The sequence below is a fragment of the Octodon degus genome, unplaced genomic scaffold, assembly GCF_000260255.1.
Source record: "Octodon degus isolate 3935 unplaced genomic scaffold, OctDeg1.0 scaffold00025, whole genome shotgun sequence".
In the NCBI taxonomy this organism is placed as follows: Eukaryota; Metazoa; Chordata; class Mammalia; order Rodentia; family Octodontidae; genus Octodon; species Octodon degus.
The window spans coordinates 9,357,803-9,375,277 of record NW_004524601.1 but is presented as its reverse complement, the minus strand read 5'-3'; the positions used below and the strand labels follow the sequence as shown (position 1 = coordinate 9,375,277).

At 49.7% G+C, this 17,475-nt stretch overlaps 1 protein-coding gene across 1 annotated transcript in view; it reads right to left on the bottom strand.

Moving 5' to 3' along the window:
* Window positions 1–12,164: 12,164 nt before the first annotated feature.
* The window catches only part of Stat4 (signal transducer and activator of transcription 4), a 51,585-nt gene continuing 46,274 nt past the window's right edge, over window positions 12,165–17,475 (bottom strand). Inside the window, exons 12-18 of the mRNA XM_023712334.1 lie at window positions 16,662–16,711; window positions 16,367–16,461; window positions 15,954–16,090; window positions 15,479–15,670; window positions 13,842–13,908; window positions 13,361–13,469; window positions 12,165–12,412 (exon numbers count right to left, since the gene is read on the bottom strand). Of these exons, the coding sequence (XP_023568102.1) occupies window positions 12,386–12,412; window positions 13,361–13,469; window positions 13,842–13,908; window positions 15,479–15,670; window positions 15,954–16,090; window positions 16,367–16,461; window positions 16,662–16,711 (677 nt within the window). The 3' untranslated portion in view covers window positions 12,165–12,385. The remainder of the gene's footprint in view (window positions 12,413–13,360; window positions 13,470–13,841; window positions 13,909–15,478; window positions 15,671–15,953; window positions 16,091–16,366; window positions 16,462–16,661; window positions 16,712–17,475) is intronic.

The window sequence follows — 17,475 nt, the reverse complement described above, 5'->3', positions numbered from 1 at the left end:
GCTGCCACGCCCCCATCTGGCTTCGCCATCTCGGCCAATCGCTGGGCCCTGCGACCGGCCAATCAGACGCGGCTGTTCCATAAGCGCCGCGCCTCCCTCCGCGAGCAGAGTCGGGGGCGGGGCTCCAGCATCGCCTGCGGGAGAAGGCCAGGAAGTGGTTCTGCGCCTGCTTCTGCCTGCCAAACCGCGAGGAGCGCGGACAGAGGTGGCCCCGGGTCGTTCTGAAGCGGTTCAGCCACCGCCTTTCCGTGTGGCTAAATCCAGACCACGGGCACCTTTTGGTCCTCGCTTTACCTGATCGACCTGAAACCTGGAGCACAGTGGACGTTGCAGGCCAGGAAGGCCTTCGCCGGTCGCCATGACAACACAGCCTCCTTGCTTCCAGGCTGCTTCGCCCTTCTTGTCACAGCTTCTGGATCCTTCTAGACAGACTCCTGAAGATGCACCAGGGCCTGGCCCTGCCCCATGCTGCACGTGGCCTCACGGGGCTATCCCAGGATCTCTGCCAGGTCACTAGCCATGCCCAGCACCAAGCCACGCAGAGATGCAAACTAAAACCACTCTTGAGATTCCTTCCCACCGGGAGAGAATGGTCGTCAGAAATCAGTTAACAGTCGCTGACAAGGCTGAGGGTGGAGGAGGATCCCTTCTGCGTTTCGTGTGGAAATGTGAAGTGGAGAAAACTGAAAGTAGAAGTTCCAGTCCACCCGGCTATCCCCTAGGTATGCTCCCAAAAGAGTTAAAGACATCCTGTCACCGCGATGCACGCAGACCCACGTCTATTAGCGGCACACGACATACTAAATCTTGGAAGCAGCCTGCGTGTCCCAACAGACCAATGCATATGCATACAGATAATGTGCGGCTTAGACACTGTGGCATACTATTCTGTCATATAGGAGGATACACTGGAACCATTTGTAGGAAAAAGGATGCACCTTTAGACCATAATGTGAAATGAAGTAAATCAGACTCACAAGCTTAAGAATCTCATGGATTCTCTTACACGAGAAACCCAAGGTATAAGTAATTCAAAGAGTAAAGTAAAAACAGGCAATAGGCAACAGGAAAATAGATCTTTTGTAAAGGCTAAGGGGAATGGAGAGATGAGGGAGTGAAGGTAGAAGGGAGCGCACAGGGAGGTGCAGTGCGGTGCTTGTGTTCTCAGTCCTCCACAATGAATGCAATCAGCAGGACACTCGTAAAAATTTAAGTACTTAAAATACCAAAGCCACCCTCCTTCTCCTTGGACCTGCCCTTTTGCTGTTCGCAGCACAGGCCCAAATCGTGCAGCGATCCTCTCGTGCCCTTGCCCCCTGCCCCCTGTACCTGAGCCTCCAGCCTCGTAGATTGCTCCCAGTTAGTTTCCCAGTCTCGGTTATGCCCTTCCTCGTCCTCCGCCCCCGTCTTCACTCTCACTGCGATTATCGTGGGTTTCCACCGGGCTGCCCTACTCAGCTCGCAGGCCCCATTCACATTGTTCTTCGTATACCATTTGGAGTGAGTGTTTCCTTCAGGGCCGGACCTGGCGCCCACGGCCTTGTACATGCCCCGCAAGCGCTGCACTCCTGAACTACAGCCCTAGCCCCAGGTGATTTCTTTTGTATTGTACATTTTAAAAAAACATTTTAGAAGATGTTTTTAAGATTGCAAAGTGGTTGTCAATGGCTAACCTGATAATCTTAGCATAGAGAATATTTCCTATTTTTAGTATACGTGCTGCCGAATGGAGACCAGAGAATGTTTCCTAACAGCCTGTGCAGCCCTGGTTGCCCTTCTCTTCTCTCAGCCAGCCCGTGCCACTCTCCTTTGCTTACTTCAGCACTTTGTTCGTTGAGTTTGCCCAATTCTTTGCCCAGCTCGGGGCTTTCTCTTGGAAAGCCCCTGGAGCAGCCTTCCTCTCCCCTTTCTTCTCTGCTGCCTTTCTGGTCTTTCACATCTTGGCTTCAGCCTAGCTTCAATGTCACCTCCCAGGGCCGTATCACCAAGGCTCATCCAACCAGCTGGTTCCTTCAGGTGGATGGGATTTGAGTCCACTCGGATAACGAGGTGACTTTGGGTGGGGAAGGACCTTTGGAAGCTCCCAGGGATAGGACTTCAGTGTGTGTTTTAGAGCTATTTACTCTTCTACTTCTATGCACTCTATTTTCTCATCACCCATGTGCTCGCAAGGAGCCAGTAGGGAGCTGACTTCCGGTCTGGGTCCTCCATAAATGTCCCTACCCTTCCCTCCAGCCTTGCCTGTCTCTGCCAACGACCCGACTGAACTTCTCCATGTCCTGCTCTCTGCTTAATGCTGTTAATGTTAATGCTCTCTTGTTATTGTAATTGCTGAAACATCCAAACCTTATCTGTCTATGACTCTAAGTTATACATTAGGGCTGTACGTTATATCACACTATGAGTGTGACTACTCAATACGCTGACTGCTTTAGTTTAATATATAAAAGCTAGGGGCTGGGGCAGTAGCTCAGTGGTCTGAATGCCTGCCTGGCAAGCACAAAGACCTGGGTTTGAGCCCCGGTACTGCATGCCTTGCTGGCCTTGGAACCCCGGATGTGCCGTGCTGGCCACCGAAACCGGTCATGCTGGTGCATGCCTATAATCCCACTGCTGGGGAGGCTGAGACAGAAAGATCACTAGGAGTCTAAGCTGTATAGCAAGAGCCTGTACCAAATAAATAAAGATTTTTAAAAATTAAATATAAAATCTAGAGATCCAACAACCACAAGATCCAAACTCATGCTAGCTTGTGAAGCTGTATCTTTGTATCAACAATAGCATAGTTGCATAAGGCACATAACTAGAAAAACAGTAGCTCGAGCCATGTGTGGTGAGTTGTGCTATTTTCAAACCTTGTCTGTCCCTTCCTGCACCCTCACGGGTTGGCTAAGGATGGAGCATTCCTGTCTGTGCCCCAGGGCCTTGCTCGGACCCGAGGAAGGGCAGCAGAATTCACATTACACCATTTGACCCGGAACTGTGATCTTTAGGGACTGATTTGCCATCCTGCACTCCCTGCCTGTGCCAGGAAACAGCCTGCCCCCCGACCCTGTGTGGCTGCTGCTTCTCTAGCCTGGGTCCTGGAAGGAGGGGTGCGTGCAACCCCTTGAACCCCACACCTGGCACAGGTGGCTGAAGCTGCTCTGCGGGCCCCTGAGGAGAAGTACGCATTTGTCCTCATGTGTCACTGAGATGCCCCCACTTCCACAGCCGGAAGTCCTTCTCAAATGACTAAAGGAAAACCCTGAGTCACCTTAGCAGGCTAGAAAGCTGTTTGGCTGGAACCAATTTGGTAAAATTCAAAGCACTAAGTACACAGACTTGCTTTGGATTTAAAAAGAAAAAAACAACAAATGACAGAGTCCTCTTGTCACCAGCAACCAGTCAGAATGAAGATGAAATGTATGCAGTTCCACGTCCTATCTGGTGTGTACATGGAGCCAAGGGTGGTCAGGAGCCTGGAAACACATCCTGTCTTGAGGGAGGCATCCACATGATGCTATGTGCAAGGACTCTGGGAAGCGATGCCAACGCTTCCACCTGGAGGTTCACTTTCGCAGCAAAGGGGTGATAGACTCCCGTTCTTCATTCAGCCCTTCTGGTACCCAGTTTATTTAGTTGGTCATGACTACGTAGTTGGACAGAGCATGCTGGAAGCTGCTGGAGAGCTTTTTTTTTTTTACTGCTGGAAGCTGCTGGAGAGCTGACCTCCCACTGAGCTACCCCCTCAGCCTCTGCATCTCTTATGGTGAGACAGGGTCTTGCTGAGCTCCTAAAATGCCCAGGCTGGGCTCGAACTTGCAATCCTTCTGCCTCAAATTCCAGGAATTCTGGGGTTGCAGGCATGCCCCACTACACCTGGTGATGCCCAAAGCACTGCAAGCAATTTATAACAAATATTTTTTAAAAAAATATTTACAGTGACTATAAAGACCACAAGCTTACAGGCCCCAGCAAAAGATGCTATCACTTTATGCTCAACATACCAAACCAGGAAGGATCTTCTGCTAGATTATTTACAACAAATATCCACATCATCCCCTTCTCTGATCTCTGTATCTTTTTTCAGAGTGACTCCAGTTCCTTCCAGCAAGTTTCCCTGGCCACCGGACCCGGGCTGGCTTGTAACTGGTTTGGACCAACACTGGGCAGCAGATGTGACACTGTGTCATTTGGAGCTTAGCTTTATGTGTGCCCAGAGCCCTGCCCAGACTCCATGACAACCCTGGCTGGCCCCTTGCCCCACAAGGAGCCACAGGCCACGGCTGGGCAGAGTCACCACCCAAGCCTAGACCTTTGCCATGTGAGAGCACTGGCAGGATCAGACAGGTCCGGCCCTGCTCCCTGACCTGCGCCTCCCCTGGACTCCCAGCTGTGGTAAATGCTTGTCTCACCCCACTGAGTTTGGCAATAGTTTGGTTTTCCCAGCAGCGGGAAGCTCTATATATTAGATCACTGGTATTGACCTTCTGAGAAGAACTAAGTTCGACACAACTGATTGCTGAGACAGAATTCTCCAGCTAGGAACACCTACGCCCTTGCTGCCTCCAGTGCCACCTCCATTTCTCCTGGGACCTCTCATCTCCAAGGGAAGCCTCAGCCTGTGTGTCCTTATCCCATCCTCACCCCAAGCTTCCTTGTGCCGGACTCTTCACAGCCTTGGCATGTTAGAGATCTGACGAACAACCCGAGGTACATGTTGAGCGACTTCCGTCTCTTGCCAGCCAGCATACTGTATTTTAGCTGTGTTTTCCTTATGCCAGTGATGGCGCAGTAACCTGGAACTAATACAGGGATTTCTGAAGGTGCCAGTCTGTGCCCCCTCACCCTCAGGCTTTGCAATTGTGAGCCTTGCTACCACGCCACCTGGAGAACGCAGCTGTGGAAGCCCACTTTGTCCACCTGTAAAACAATGGAATTGAAATAAAGGATTTCTAATTTCCAATTTCCAAATTCCTTTCGTGTAGATTCTAGATTTCGATTTTGGATGGTCCTGTACTTGTCTTGGTTAATGTATTTTCTTCTCAGTAGGTGGAAATCTACAGGCAGTCACGTACATAGCCACTTACTAGAGGCAGGGGTACAAAGTAAGGTTGGACCAAATTGTTGGAGTGCCTAACATATTTTACTTTGGTGTGAAAGAAAGCCCTGAGTATTTTAGGAACATGCCACATGCAGACAAGTGGTGTTCTGCCCGGACTCCCAGAATCCCATTGAATGTTTTAATGCAGCAAACAAAAATCTATTTTTTTGGAACCAGGGATTGAACTCAGGCCCTTGAGCTTGCCAGGAAGTGTTTATTCCACTGGGCCATCAACCCCCAGCCCTGATAAAAATCATTTTTTAGAAATCTCAGACCTTCAGAAAACCTACTGGGAACCGGGTAGGTTGGGTGTACCCAACCAATGACGGGTATGGGTGTTGGCTGTATTCGAAGGTGCGCATGGCAGCTTCATTTCTATCTGAAAAATCAGAAGCAACCTATGCTTCCGACTGAAAAAGCACTTATGGAATATCAATAGTTCAGCACATTAGAAAATACTTAAGTTAAATGAAGATGAAAGTTAGAAAAAGTGTTGTCCTACTGTGAACAAATGTAAGCATGGAGAATATTCTAAAGTGGCCATGTTTCTGGGTAGCGAATTATTTTTTCACAGTCTTAAGCATGTGCAGTGGGTTCGGAGCCATCAGCCGGTGGACTGAGATGTCCCTGCAGAGCCTCCGGCCTCCGCGAGGGGGCGCCGCGCGACGCCGTCCGGGAGCTGCGGCGGGAGGGGAGCCTCTGTTCGGAAGAGCCGTCCCACGTGGTTTCGGGGAAACACATTAGGACCGAGAAGCGGCCCTATGATAGGAAACCGAAAAGCGAAAGCTGCGCGCCGAGCAGTGCGCAGGCGCGCGACCCTGGGATTTTCCCCGCTGACCTTCGGCTGCCCGGGTCAGCTGGCTGCGTGGGCGTGGCCTGGCTGGAGGGGCGTGGCCTCGGAGGCCTGTCCACGCGGTCAGCTGGTGTGTTGCACCTGCCCAAAACCCAGGCGGGATCCGGATCAGGTGCAGCTCTGAGGCAGCGAGGGGACCTTCCGCGTTTGCCCGGGAGCCGCACGTTGCAGGCCGCTACCCTGGAGAACGGCCGGGTCACCGCCAGGGCTTTCTAGTGTGGCCGAGCAAAGGCAGCTCCGCCCAGCTGCTGAGTTTGTGACAAGATCTGGGCGGCCCGGAGCCGGCTTCAGACCGGGATCCGCAGGGGGAGGGGACCTCCTGCTGACCTGACCGGCGCCCCCAGTCTGCAGGCCTCGGGTGCCCTTGCGGGAACCCCACCCCGCGGGCGCGCGTTTATTTCCCCGTGTTCTAAGCGGCAGCACCCGGGATTGGTGGTACGGTTTCCAGGTCGAGGTGTAAACTGAACATTTCAGGCCTGAATCCAAACTGAGGGAGACGTTTAAGGGGCAGCAGCGGGGGTGGGCCGGCGAGCTCGAGATGGCTTCTGTGGAGCCCTCGGCGGATGTTCCCAAAGCAACAGCCGAGGCACGGGGAGGACCCCACGCGCATATTGAAAGTTCTCCGCTGGCTTCTGTGACATTTGCTATGAAATCTAGAGCCCTCTGCGTGGCCTGTGGGGCACCGCCCAGCCGGCCTCTCTGCCTCAGTTTACCCGGGTCTCCCCACCCGGGCCCTCCTTCCGTTCCTCGGACGCCCCAAGTTTTTGCCTGCTGAGTCCTATGCACACGACTTCCGGGGTTTGGGGCGCTGCTTTCGTGACGGTTCTCTGGACTGACTCCTTCCGGTGCTTTAGGTCTGTCAGTCACCACCTCCTCAGAGAGATGTCTGGCTGCTTCATCGCATTTACCACCGCTGCATCCCCCAGCCTCGCCTTCTGAATTATTTTACTGTTTTCTTCTCTCCGCAACAGCGCATAAGTGAGACATCAAAGACTGCCCTGCTTTGCTGCCTTTCTGATTCGGGGTTCTGTGAGCGGTGGATTAACCTCAACGCCCCAGACATCAGTGTGTGTGATGAACGGCCTTCTCTCCTGTGTGTTATTCAGAGTAGCGCCGTGTGCTGTCCTTGGGAAAACTGGGACATCGTCAAGAAAATCACTTCCTGGGTCTTTTGTGTTCAGATGAGAAAGGCACGACTGATTCAGAGCGGTTCTTGGACATTTTTGGAGTCAGTGCACACCACTGACCCACTGCTGGGAGGCCAGTTGCAGGTTTCCCCATCGGGACTTGGGCAGAGGCTCGGACACCCCTAAGTGAGCAAGAGGAGGCTCGTGGTCAGGATGTTCTGGAATCTTCCCTGAAGGAATTTACCAAGAGTGACCTTCCATACCCGCCCAGCCCTCCCCCTCTCCCTACCCTGATGGTGGCATGTAGATTCTAGCTTTCCCTAAGAAAGATCCTAGATTTTCTTTCTGTAACAGTCCGTGAGACCTCTCAGGGGAGGACTGCCAGGCCTGATGTCAGTGTGTGCGTTGTTGGATTTTGTCCAGGGTCAGGGGAGAAAGGGCCATGTGTTTAATGAAGGGAGAGGTAAGGGATGTTTCAGAACACTTGTTTCCTCTGTGGGTGAAGGATTATTAGGCACGTATGAGATGACCTATGACTCAGAGCAAAGTTAGGGTAAGCCTAGAAATGGTGTAATTCTAGACCATTTCTACAGAGCGGAGAAGTGAAAGGGGAGGTAAAATCGAGATAAGTCCTGTGTTGGTCAAGAGTGAGCATGGTGTGGTTGTGGTATGGTTGTAGGAGAGGAAGGACATTGGAGGCCTGGAGGCATCATCTGGAGGATTGTGGCTTGGTCTCACAGACGGACAAAGGACCGCAAGAAGGGACGGGAAGGCCCACTGTCCACCAACTAGTGTTCACACATTAAATCATTAGCAAATATTTATTAAGGGGTAGATTGTGCTGGGCTGTAGGAGTGGAACCACGGGCAAGGCCATCTTCTTCCCGAACACGAGGGTCACTTAGTGTGTGATGGAGACAGGTGGTGTCCATTGATAGTGGTGTAAGGAGCGCTGTGTGCGGTTCCAGGGGCAGCCACGGAGGAGACAGGGTGTGGCCGCGCCTTTCGTGCACAGGCTTGTGAAAGGTGTCCACACAGAAAGGCTGTGCAGAGCCTGGGGGTTGCAGGAACAAAATCCAGGGATAGGGTTGGAGAAGCGCGCGGCTATGGCCCAGGGCCATGGCAGAGAGCCCAAGCCACCAGAGAAACTGAAAGCAAGTCAGGGCTGTGCGCCAGTGCTTCTCGCGAAGTGGCAGGAGCTGGGGACCGAGACCAGAGAGTGTGTGACTAGGGGAAGCCTGTTGAGAATCATGGCCTTTATCTAGAGCTGGAATGCCTAGCTACGTTTTACAAAATCTTTTGGTGGCATAATCTCCTTGGCGGCCTAACAGAACCTATAAACTCCTGTGAAGAATAATGTTTTTGTTTAAATAAAAGACACAGAAAGGAAATCATTCTTATTGAAATACAGACACTGAGACAACTTTCATATATTAAAACCATATCGGAAACACCTTTGTATTATAAGTCCTTTTTTATTAACTGCATTAAGTAACAAGATTTGGCAGTGGGTCTGATGAAAACAATTTCCAAGTTATGTTCAGCAAAAACAATACGTTAAGGTAACTGTAATGACTGTGATATCATAGAAAAGTGGTGTGGGTTAGGGTTTGCTGCCTTTAATGGATGGAAATTAAACCTTCACTTTGGAGGTGGTAGAAATGAAGCTGTAACTTTTGCCATTCAAATTTATGAACCCAGTATCCTGCCCGCACACCCCAGCGAGAACTGCTAACGTAGTCATGTCATCCAAAGATTTCAGCAGGGAGTGAGTGACAGGGTCCGGCGTGCGTGCGGTGGAGCCTGCGTGCACGAGAAGCCATGGAGTTGCGTCTACTGGGAGCAGCTTGTGCAGAGTGCCCCTGACTGTGTTCTCACAGCACCTTCGTGTGAGCACAGTGTTGGCAGTGCTGTGTGCCTTACGGCAGTGGCATATACCCGTGTGGGTTTGGTATGACTCATAGACTGGCACACAGAAAAAGGGTGAATTTTCCTCCAAATATACACTTATAAGTCAGATTTTAAAATGCAGTGTCACATCAATTAATGTTTACAATTTAAAGACAAAGTTTTAATCTGCATTAGAAATTGCAGCCTGTGCGCACTGATTCAAGTTTAAGTCAGGATGGCTTGGTTACAACAAAGCCCTGGCATGGCTTGACCCTTTCCGAAGGCCGTAATCTTAGCTCTGGAGGGAACCTTCTGGCTAGCTGCCTTCTTTCTACAGTTCTAGACAGAGGCATTGATGTTCAGAACAAATGGTTCAAATGATTACATTTAAAAATGGGAAAAGCATAAAAGAAAATTATAATTAAAGAAATGTGAAGAGGGGGCTGGCCAGATAGCTCAGCAGACTAAAGCATCTGCTTAGGCCAAACACGGTGCCCCGGGGCACGCTGAGAGGCAACTGAGGCTGGGCGTGGTGGTGCACACCTGTAATCCCAGCGCTTGGGAGGCTGAGAACAGGATCACTACGAGTTTGATGTGTGTAGTGAGACCCTGTAGATGCTGTACTAAATATATAAAAATGAAATAAGCATAAAATGTGAGAAAGTATTAGCAAAATGCTTGTCTGTGATTGGTTTGGGGCAACTGAGGGAAGAAGTGAAAATGTGATATATATTTGAAAAATAAATCTGTATTTTATTTCATTCACTATAACTTGTCACTAGCTTGGAGATGAACTGGAATGCTTGTCGCTCACCCCCAGGTCCATATGTGGACATCCTAACCCCCAAATGATGATTAGCAGATAATGGCATCCTGAGAAGCAGCCACCATGTGAAGCGACCCAGTGACACCTGAGCTCGGTGCTGCCCCGGGCGGGCGGCCCGGGGAGGAGCAGGCTGCCGGCCACCTACAGAAGGCGCTCACTGGATTCCGGGCTGGGCTCTCGGACCTCACACTTCCAGAACTACGAGAAATACATTTCTGTTGTTCAGGGACTGCCTGCTTTTATAGCAATCTGAACTAAATCACAGTTTGCAGGAAAAAATATTCTGGGGTGTGCTTGTTGGAAATGCGGTCGTCCGAATTCCCTTCCCATTGCATTTGTAGCTCATGTGGGGTGCCCTATTTTGATCTCAACACGTGTCCTTTGGAATCCTCCAATAAACTCCCCTTATCCCCACAAAAATGATTCTGGGAGTGGCAGACTCACAGTGTTGGGAAAGAACCGTTGCCCTGAGGTCAGAAGCTTGATGTAGACTTTCTGGATCCAAATACAAATTGCTGCCTGCTGAACTCCGATCCTGAGGCCCTCTCTCCATTGTTAGAGGCAGACCGTAGACTTGTCCTTTCTAGCTTTGGTCCCGACCGTGACTGCGATCCATAGACAAGCTGACCAGGCTCTGTGTTGACAGCGTGGCGGCAGAGGCTGCCAAGCCTTCATGGCACTTTTCACACAGCCCAGCCAATGAACGTGTGTAGCTTTCTGGTATCTGAATCTGTGTGTCTGAATACTTCTTGGCAGTAAATTACTTCTTCAACTATGAACCTGTAGTAATCGCACTCGGGTTTATATTATTTCCTCCAACTCTGCTGCCGGCTGATAGGTAAATCTGGCAATTTCAGCAAGCTGGGTTTGAGCGGGGAAGTGGAGACAGGGCAAGAGCACCCTGAGATAGATCGGGCCTCTGTGAACAACCTGAGCCCTGGGGGTGCCGTCGGGAGTGTGCAGAGGAGTAAGGGAACTCGCTCTGGAGCAGCGGGACAGCTGCCCCTGAGGGAACAGTCTCGGGTTCAGTCAGCACATGAGGATGGGTATAAAAGCATGAGATCAGTCCTGTGGGATCTTTAAGGGAAAAGGAGATCAGAACAGTAAAAGCCAACGCTCCCCCTTGAAAGGTCTTAGTCACTTTCTTCACAACCGGACACACTGCCTGACACCCACAGTTTCAAGGAGAGGTCACCTTCAGAGCACAGCAGGGGGCAGTGCCTGACAGCGGGGTACGGTGGAGGAGAGCTGCTCATGGTGTGGTGGACAGGAAGCGGAGAGGGAAAGGGGATCTCAGGAGGAAGATGCACCTTGCCAGACCACGCCCACAGCGACTCAGCAGTTCTGTCCCAATGCCAGCTTGTATCAAAAGGTCATACACCCATAATCCAAACAGATCCCCAAAGCTTATGATCATAATGAGGCTGTGGGAGGAGAGAGCTAGATATAACCCATGAAAAATGTCTGTTGAGTGTACCTGGGGGTCAGGATGTGGGTGGAAGGAGAGAGGAGCCTGCTAGTGGCGCTGGGGTCTCTGACCCTGCAATCAAGGCACACGCTGGAAAGCAGTTGGGGGATTTCTGCAGGTGATCATGGGAGACGACTCAGTAGCACAGCTTCCTCTCCTGGCCCATCAGACACAGGGTGCCCTCAGATCTTGGGCGTTGAGGATCTTGTACTACTACTGAGGTCAGCAGCTGGGCAGTGGTGTCAGTAAGCATCTGGGCATAGTTAGGCAGGGCCACTGTAGACCTGCAGCTCATACACATGTATTTCCATGCAGCAAAGCATGGAAGACCAAAGGAATTGCATTCAGCCTTTCTGAGGTCTCCGGTTAAATTCCAGGGAGGAGAAGCTGGTAGAACTGGAAAGGACCATGGGTCCATCTAGTTCAGTTTCTTCTAGGAAGGAAGAATGCACAACCCGCAGGTGAAATCGGTGCCCCAGGCAGGGCTGCTACTCTCCAGCCTCATTCCTTGAGATCCTTGCCCCTGTGTCTCTTGCAGGGCCTGGAGTGGCATGCAATTTAGGATGCTGCTGGGAATGACCCTGGATCCCTCTCCCAGTAAGACAGGTGCCCTGGGTGGCACCAGCAGCCGTATGACTCGTGACTGGGACAGTGCTGAGCTGCTAATGAAGAGGCCCCACAGCTCAGCTCAGGGTCTGTGAGTCCCTGCCGCTGGGGCCTCGTGCTTATCCTGTCCTGGGTGGATGCAATGGCTCTGATTTCGCTTTCCTGCTGGCTCGGAGGAAGGTAAGTATCTATTTCTCTGAACTTACCCTAAAACGTTAACACTTACACTTCCAGAGTCCAAGTCATAACCAGCACTTGAGAAATAAAATCAGAAAAAAAAAAAAAAACCATGCACACGAGTACTGTGTTTTTTAGCATCATGTTGTTAAAGGTGCTGCCGCTTGTGGCCGCCCCGCAGCTCGGCTTTCGCACTGCAGCTGGGTGGCAGGCCCGTGAGCGGGTGCTCCAGAGTCCTCCCATTTCCCCGAAACCAGTATTTACAAAGCTGAAGAAATACGATGTTATCTTTGGCAAAGAACAGTCTCTAAGCATTTTCATTTGCTTCCTTTGGCGTGGCAGAGTTTATCTGGTCACTCAGCAGAATACGGCGACTTCATCTAAAATTGAAAATGAAAATATTTGTTGAGGAAACTGCCCATAAATCACTTTTCCTTTTTGTCTACTAAATGCTGTATACTCTCTACTGGTTGACTCAAGAACAGTAATTTTGGTAGATTAGTGTGAAATAAAAGACAGCTTTTGAGTAGGGGGAGAACTGTGTGAGGGAGGGAAGCCTATTGCAATAAAAATTGCAAAAATGCCATAAAAAAGTGAGTATGAAGCGCAGCAAAAGTTCAGTGAGACCTAGAAGCTTAAGTGACATCAGGGCAGCCAACATGGGACGAGTTACTGGGGAGAGGAGTGTGGAGTTTTCCATCCCTAGAGAGAGAAGGACTGAAAATCACTTGGTTTCTCACCAGATACAAATCTGGGGTCTCAGGGTCCCTCCAAGATTCTGTGCAGATGACCATAACTTTCATGTAAGTCGTGAGCATAAGCCTGGCAACATGGGGGGACATACACGGGTAGACTGAATTCTGGGCTGCATGCACGTGCTAGAGATCAGAATCTCCGGAAGAAGCAGAGTATTACACTGCTGTTAATGTGATTCCTAGACGACTTGGAGGGGATCTGAGCCTGGTAAGGCAGTGACCACCATGAAGGGTGGGATTTGTGGTGCTGGAGTCCCTAGAATTGGTGTTAAAGCAAGCTTCTGAACACTGACTGGTCACATAGGTTGTTGCTGTAGTGGAGTGTGCGGGATTGTTGGGGCCGGAGAGCGGGGACAGTGTGCTGGCACAGGGCACAGCGACACTTTGCCCTCTGCTGGGTTTTGATGGAAAGAATTTAATGAAGCAGCTCTGGCCAAGTAAGGTGCCTGCTTTCAACGCCCGCGGTGTCCGTGGTGCCAGCCCCATCCGTGGCTCGCACTTCCCCCTCTGACTCATGGCCCCTGTGCCTCCCAGCCAGGGCTTGGAGCAGCGATGGAAAAGGAAGGAACATACAGCAGTCTCGATGGTTGCAGGACTCAGGTTTTCTCGCAGCACAGCATACACGCTTGGAGACATGGGCAGGAGGTCTGAGGGGGACTGTGGCTCGGTCAGATCACTTCGGCTTGAAGAGACAACACAACGATATTGCAAGGGTAGGAAGCGGTCATTTCTGGAACCCCTTTCTAGGGCTTCATCTGTTGGTGACACCAAGCTACCTAATTTATCATGTCACACCACAGCATCGAACCACTATAGAATATATGGCACATAAAAGGGCAACAGTGTAACTCCAGTCGTAACAGACTCTGTAAGTGTGCCCCAAAGACCAGCTTTATGAGTTACAAGAAATGAGACATAAAATGCTTTATTGGATATTAAAATGCTTTATTCTCAGTTATATGCACTCTGATCTACTCTTAAATCTCTTATAAGAAAGTCTTTTTTTTTTTAAGGTTCCATAATAAATGTTTTACATGTGACTGAGATTACTCACATTGTGGAAATCGGGATGAAAACGGAAGGAACATAACCTTTGTCTCCCCTTTCTGTCGGTCTTGAAACTAGAAAAGAAAGGCACAATGTTGGGGAAAATGTTACCAACATCACTCACAACATCAGAAAAAAAAATATCTTGAGAAATATCAATAATGCTAAAAGGAAGAGAGAGAATACACTTGGTTGGCGATTCACACAAATGTTTAGCTGACCCAGGGAAACAGTCATGTAGATCAGCCGAAAATGGGCGAGGAGAGAACACGTCCCTTTGCAGGCCTAACATGACTTCACATTTTTTTTAAATTTATGTATTCAGTGCAGGGTGTCAGTATGCAGCTCAGACTTGTAGTGATCCTCCTGTTTTCAGCCTCCCCAGCGCTGGGATTACAGGCGTGTGCCACCACACCCAGACTCAGTGGCCAGCTCAGTGTGGCTGAGGGCGGGGCCAGCGTGGCATGTGTTGCTGGAGATCAAACCCCAGTCCCTGTGCTTGCCTAAGCAGACACTTAGTCCACTGAGCTATCTTGCTGGCCCCCTCTTAGACTATAGATTGGACCCAGAGAGTGCTAAGCCACGTCCCCAGGCAGCCTGCTGTTCTTTCCTTTCCTTTCCTTTCCTTTTTTCTTTTCTTTCTTACCCCTTCCCCCATTCTCCCTTGTCTTCCCCTCCCCTCCTCTTTCTCTGCATTGAACTCAGGGAGTGCTGAGCCATATCCACAACCTTTCTTTTCTTTTATTCTTTTAAATTTTGAGGCAGGATCTTACTAGGTTAACCAGGTTGGCCTCACACATGCAATCCTCCGTCCCGGTCTCCCAACTAGCCAGGGTTCCAGGCATACACCAGTGTACCTGGCTCAAATGAAATTTTTTAGAAATGTATTTTTAATAGTGGGTTATTTTGAGTTTGTAGATGCAGCAAGAAGCATGACATGGGGGCACGTGCATGTTCACTAAGGAGCCAGAAGTGTGAGCCTTAAAATTATATAGCTGAGGGCCAGGGAGATGGCTCAGTGGAATAAGCGCTTACCTAGCAAGCGCAAGGGCCTGGGTTCAATCCCGAGTTCCAAGAAAAAAAAAAAATTATATAGCTTATTTCATGAGCTTACTTTTGTGTAGTCAGTAAATATTTACGGAATGCCTATATTGGCCAGATACTGTTCTTGGCTCTCAGGATACCCCAGGAAAGGTAGCGCGATGGAGGGGAGGGTGAAGAATTGACCCACATCCCTCCCCCACCCACGTAAATGAACAAACGCGGAGTTGTAAGACGACAGCGAGGGTAGAAACAAAATTCCAGACCCTTCCCACTTGCCACTGCTTTGACAGGGGTGATCAATGCCTTCTCCCTCCCTTCTCTTCCCCAGCCATAGATATGAAGTCAGCGTGGCTCCTGTCTTAGGAAGAGAAGCCCTGGGTCTACAGCGCACTGAGAAGTCCCCCGCCACAGGGAAGTTGGGGCAGCGACAGAGGTCACTCTGCTCATCTCTGGTGGCTCTAGTGGCCTCTCTTCAGCAACCACTGACCTCCAGGTGGACCCCAGGGCGTCACAGTGAACCAAAGGGGAGCATCATTTACTTTTCTCTGATACGATGTTATTTTCCAAAATGTTGGGAGAAACGTGGAGAGAGGACCTCACCTTCGCATGGCTGGGAGCTGTAGTGTTTTCCAAAGGCCTTATCTTTGGGGATATCAGGGTACAGGTACTTCAGGGGGTTTTCTGGGATGTTTTCAGCCATGATAACCTTGTAGTCTCGAAGGATGTCAGCGAACGGCAGAGCAGAGAGCCGGCCCTTGTTGTAGGGCTCTACTGAGTGGAATCTCACTTCTCCTGAAAGGCAGGCGTGGGGAGAACATCCAGCTGTGGCAGACCTGGCTCATGGCTGCTCTTTCTGCCCACACCAAGTCTGTGGCTGACAACCAGCATCAGACTTCTGCAGCCTGGACAGTACGCGTCGTGCGTGTGCAGGAGGGTGGCCGCACGGGCCTTCACCTGGCCTGGGACAACCTCAGCAGCTGACCTCCAAGCCCAGGGAGTGCCTGCTGGACCAACTCATGTGCCTCACCCTGCTGGAAACCCCCGTAACCTGAGGTGCTAAGTCCAGAGTGCGTACCGTTCTCAGAATGGTCCACCCAGGTGAAAGTTATCCCTCCAAGGTGGCTTTCGCTGAATCTTAACAAAAAAGTCCCAGGCATTTTATCTTTGAGCAGCAGTCGCTCCTTTTCTTTGCTAACGAAGCCCATGACATACCTAAAAAATGAAGCAGGGCATAGTTCACCTGATCATTTATGGCATTCGCAGTTAATTTCATTCATGTCGAACACATCAAAAGATCATTTTGTGTGTGATCAAAAGTCAACCATCCCTGACATACTCCTCGCTGTATGTATCCACACTGTTTCAAGAAGGTAAGAAACTACAAATTTCTTTTCCTGCCTATGGTACTAACCACGCTGAAAAGAAATGGAAAAACAATAAAATCAGAAAAAGAGAACCTAGCTCACAGAAACACAGCTCCAAACTCACCCATCAATCCAAAGGGGAAGAATGTGTTTCTTAATTAGATCCAATATTGCTTCAAGCCAGGTCCAAAAGGTAAATGATTTACCAGGCAAGTGTTCCTATTGGAATCAACAAGCGTGTCAGGATAATGATTAAACAGTAGCAAGGCACAGCAATTTCATGGCCATTTTTCAATAAAACTTTAAATTGAACAACTTTTTACTCTTTAAAAACATCCTTTTCCAGTAAGTCTTCAAAGTCTGAGCTTGGACGGGTACATTATTAATTTTAAATGACGCTTCTCCTCCCACATCCGTACCTTGCAGAACTTGGCCCAGGTGAGATGCCCATCACTGTAGCTGGACGGCACTAAGATCAAAGAAAATAAGATTTAAAAAATTCAACAAGGAGACCCTTGAATTTTGTTCTCAATTTAGACTTTTTTCTCCCTCCCAAGCATTGCTTAAGGGCCTGCTATGGATTTCCAGTGTACTGAACCGCGCTGGTGATGCAAGCATAGGATCGTGTGTCTTACTCCTAAGATGTCTCTCAGAAGCTCTTGAGAGAGGAGCTAACAAAGGCTTTAGGAAGCTCCATGAAAAGGTGGGATACACATTGTCAGGAGGGAGAAAGGGAAGCATTCCGGGGAACAGAAGTAACATAGGAGGTGTGCTGGTCTTTAGTGTGGCTCCTGTGAGGGGTCACAAGAGCTGCCTGACTCAGGCAAACAAACGCCTGAAAATAAAATTATAAAACTCAAGGAGAAGCTGGAGCGCCAGCAGTCTCATATTTAAAAACTGTATCAGTCATTAACAAAGATTAATTAAATGACTACTGTTCCTATTTATGAATTGAATATGGATCAAAAGACAAAAACAAGCAGTCACTCTGGGAGGAAGTCCCACCATCCTGAATTGTTTGAATATCTACCTACTCATGAGATGCAGGCAACAAGCAGCCTAGTGTGACCAAGTCGACCTCAGTCACCCGTGACTGTACCGCTGAGCAGGACTGTGTCTTTGTTCGGTTCTCCTTTAAGGATAAGTGTGTACAGACCAATCTGAACTCTTTTTAGTGTTAAATGTTTTGACACTACACTTGTCAAGATACAGATATCTCTTATTAAACTGGTG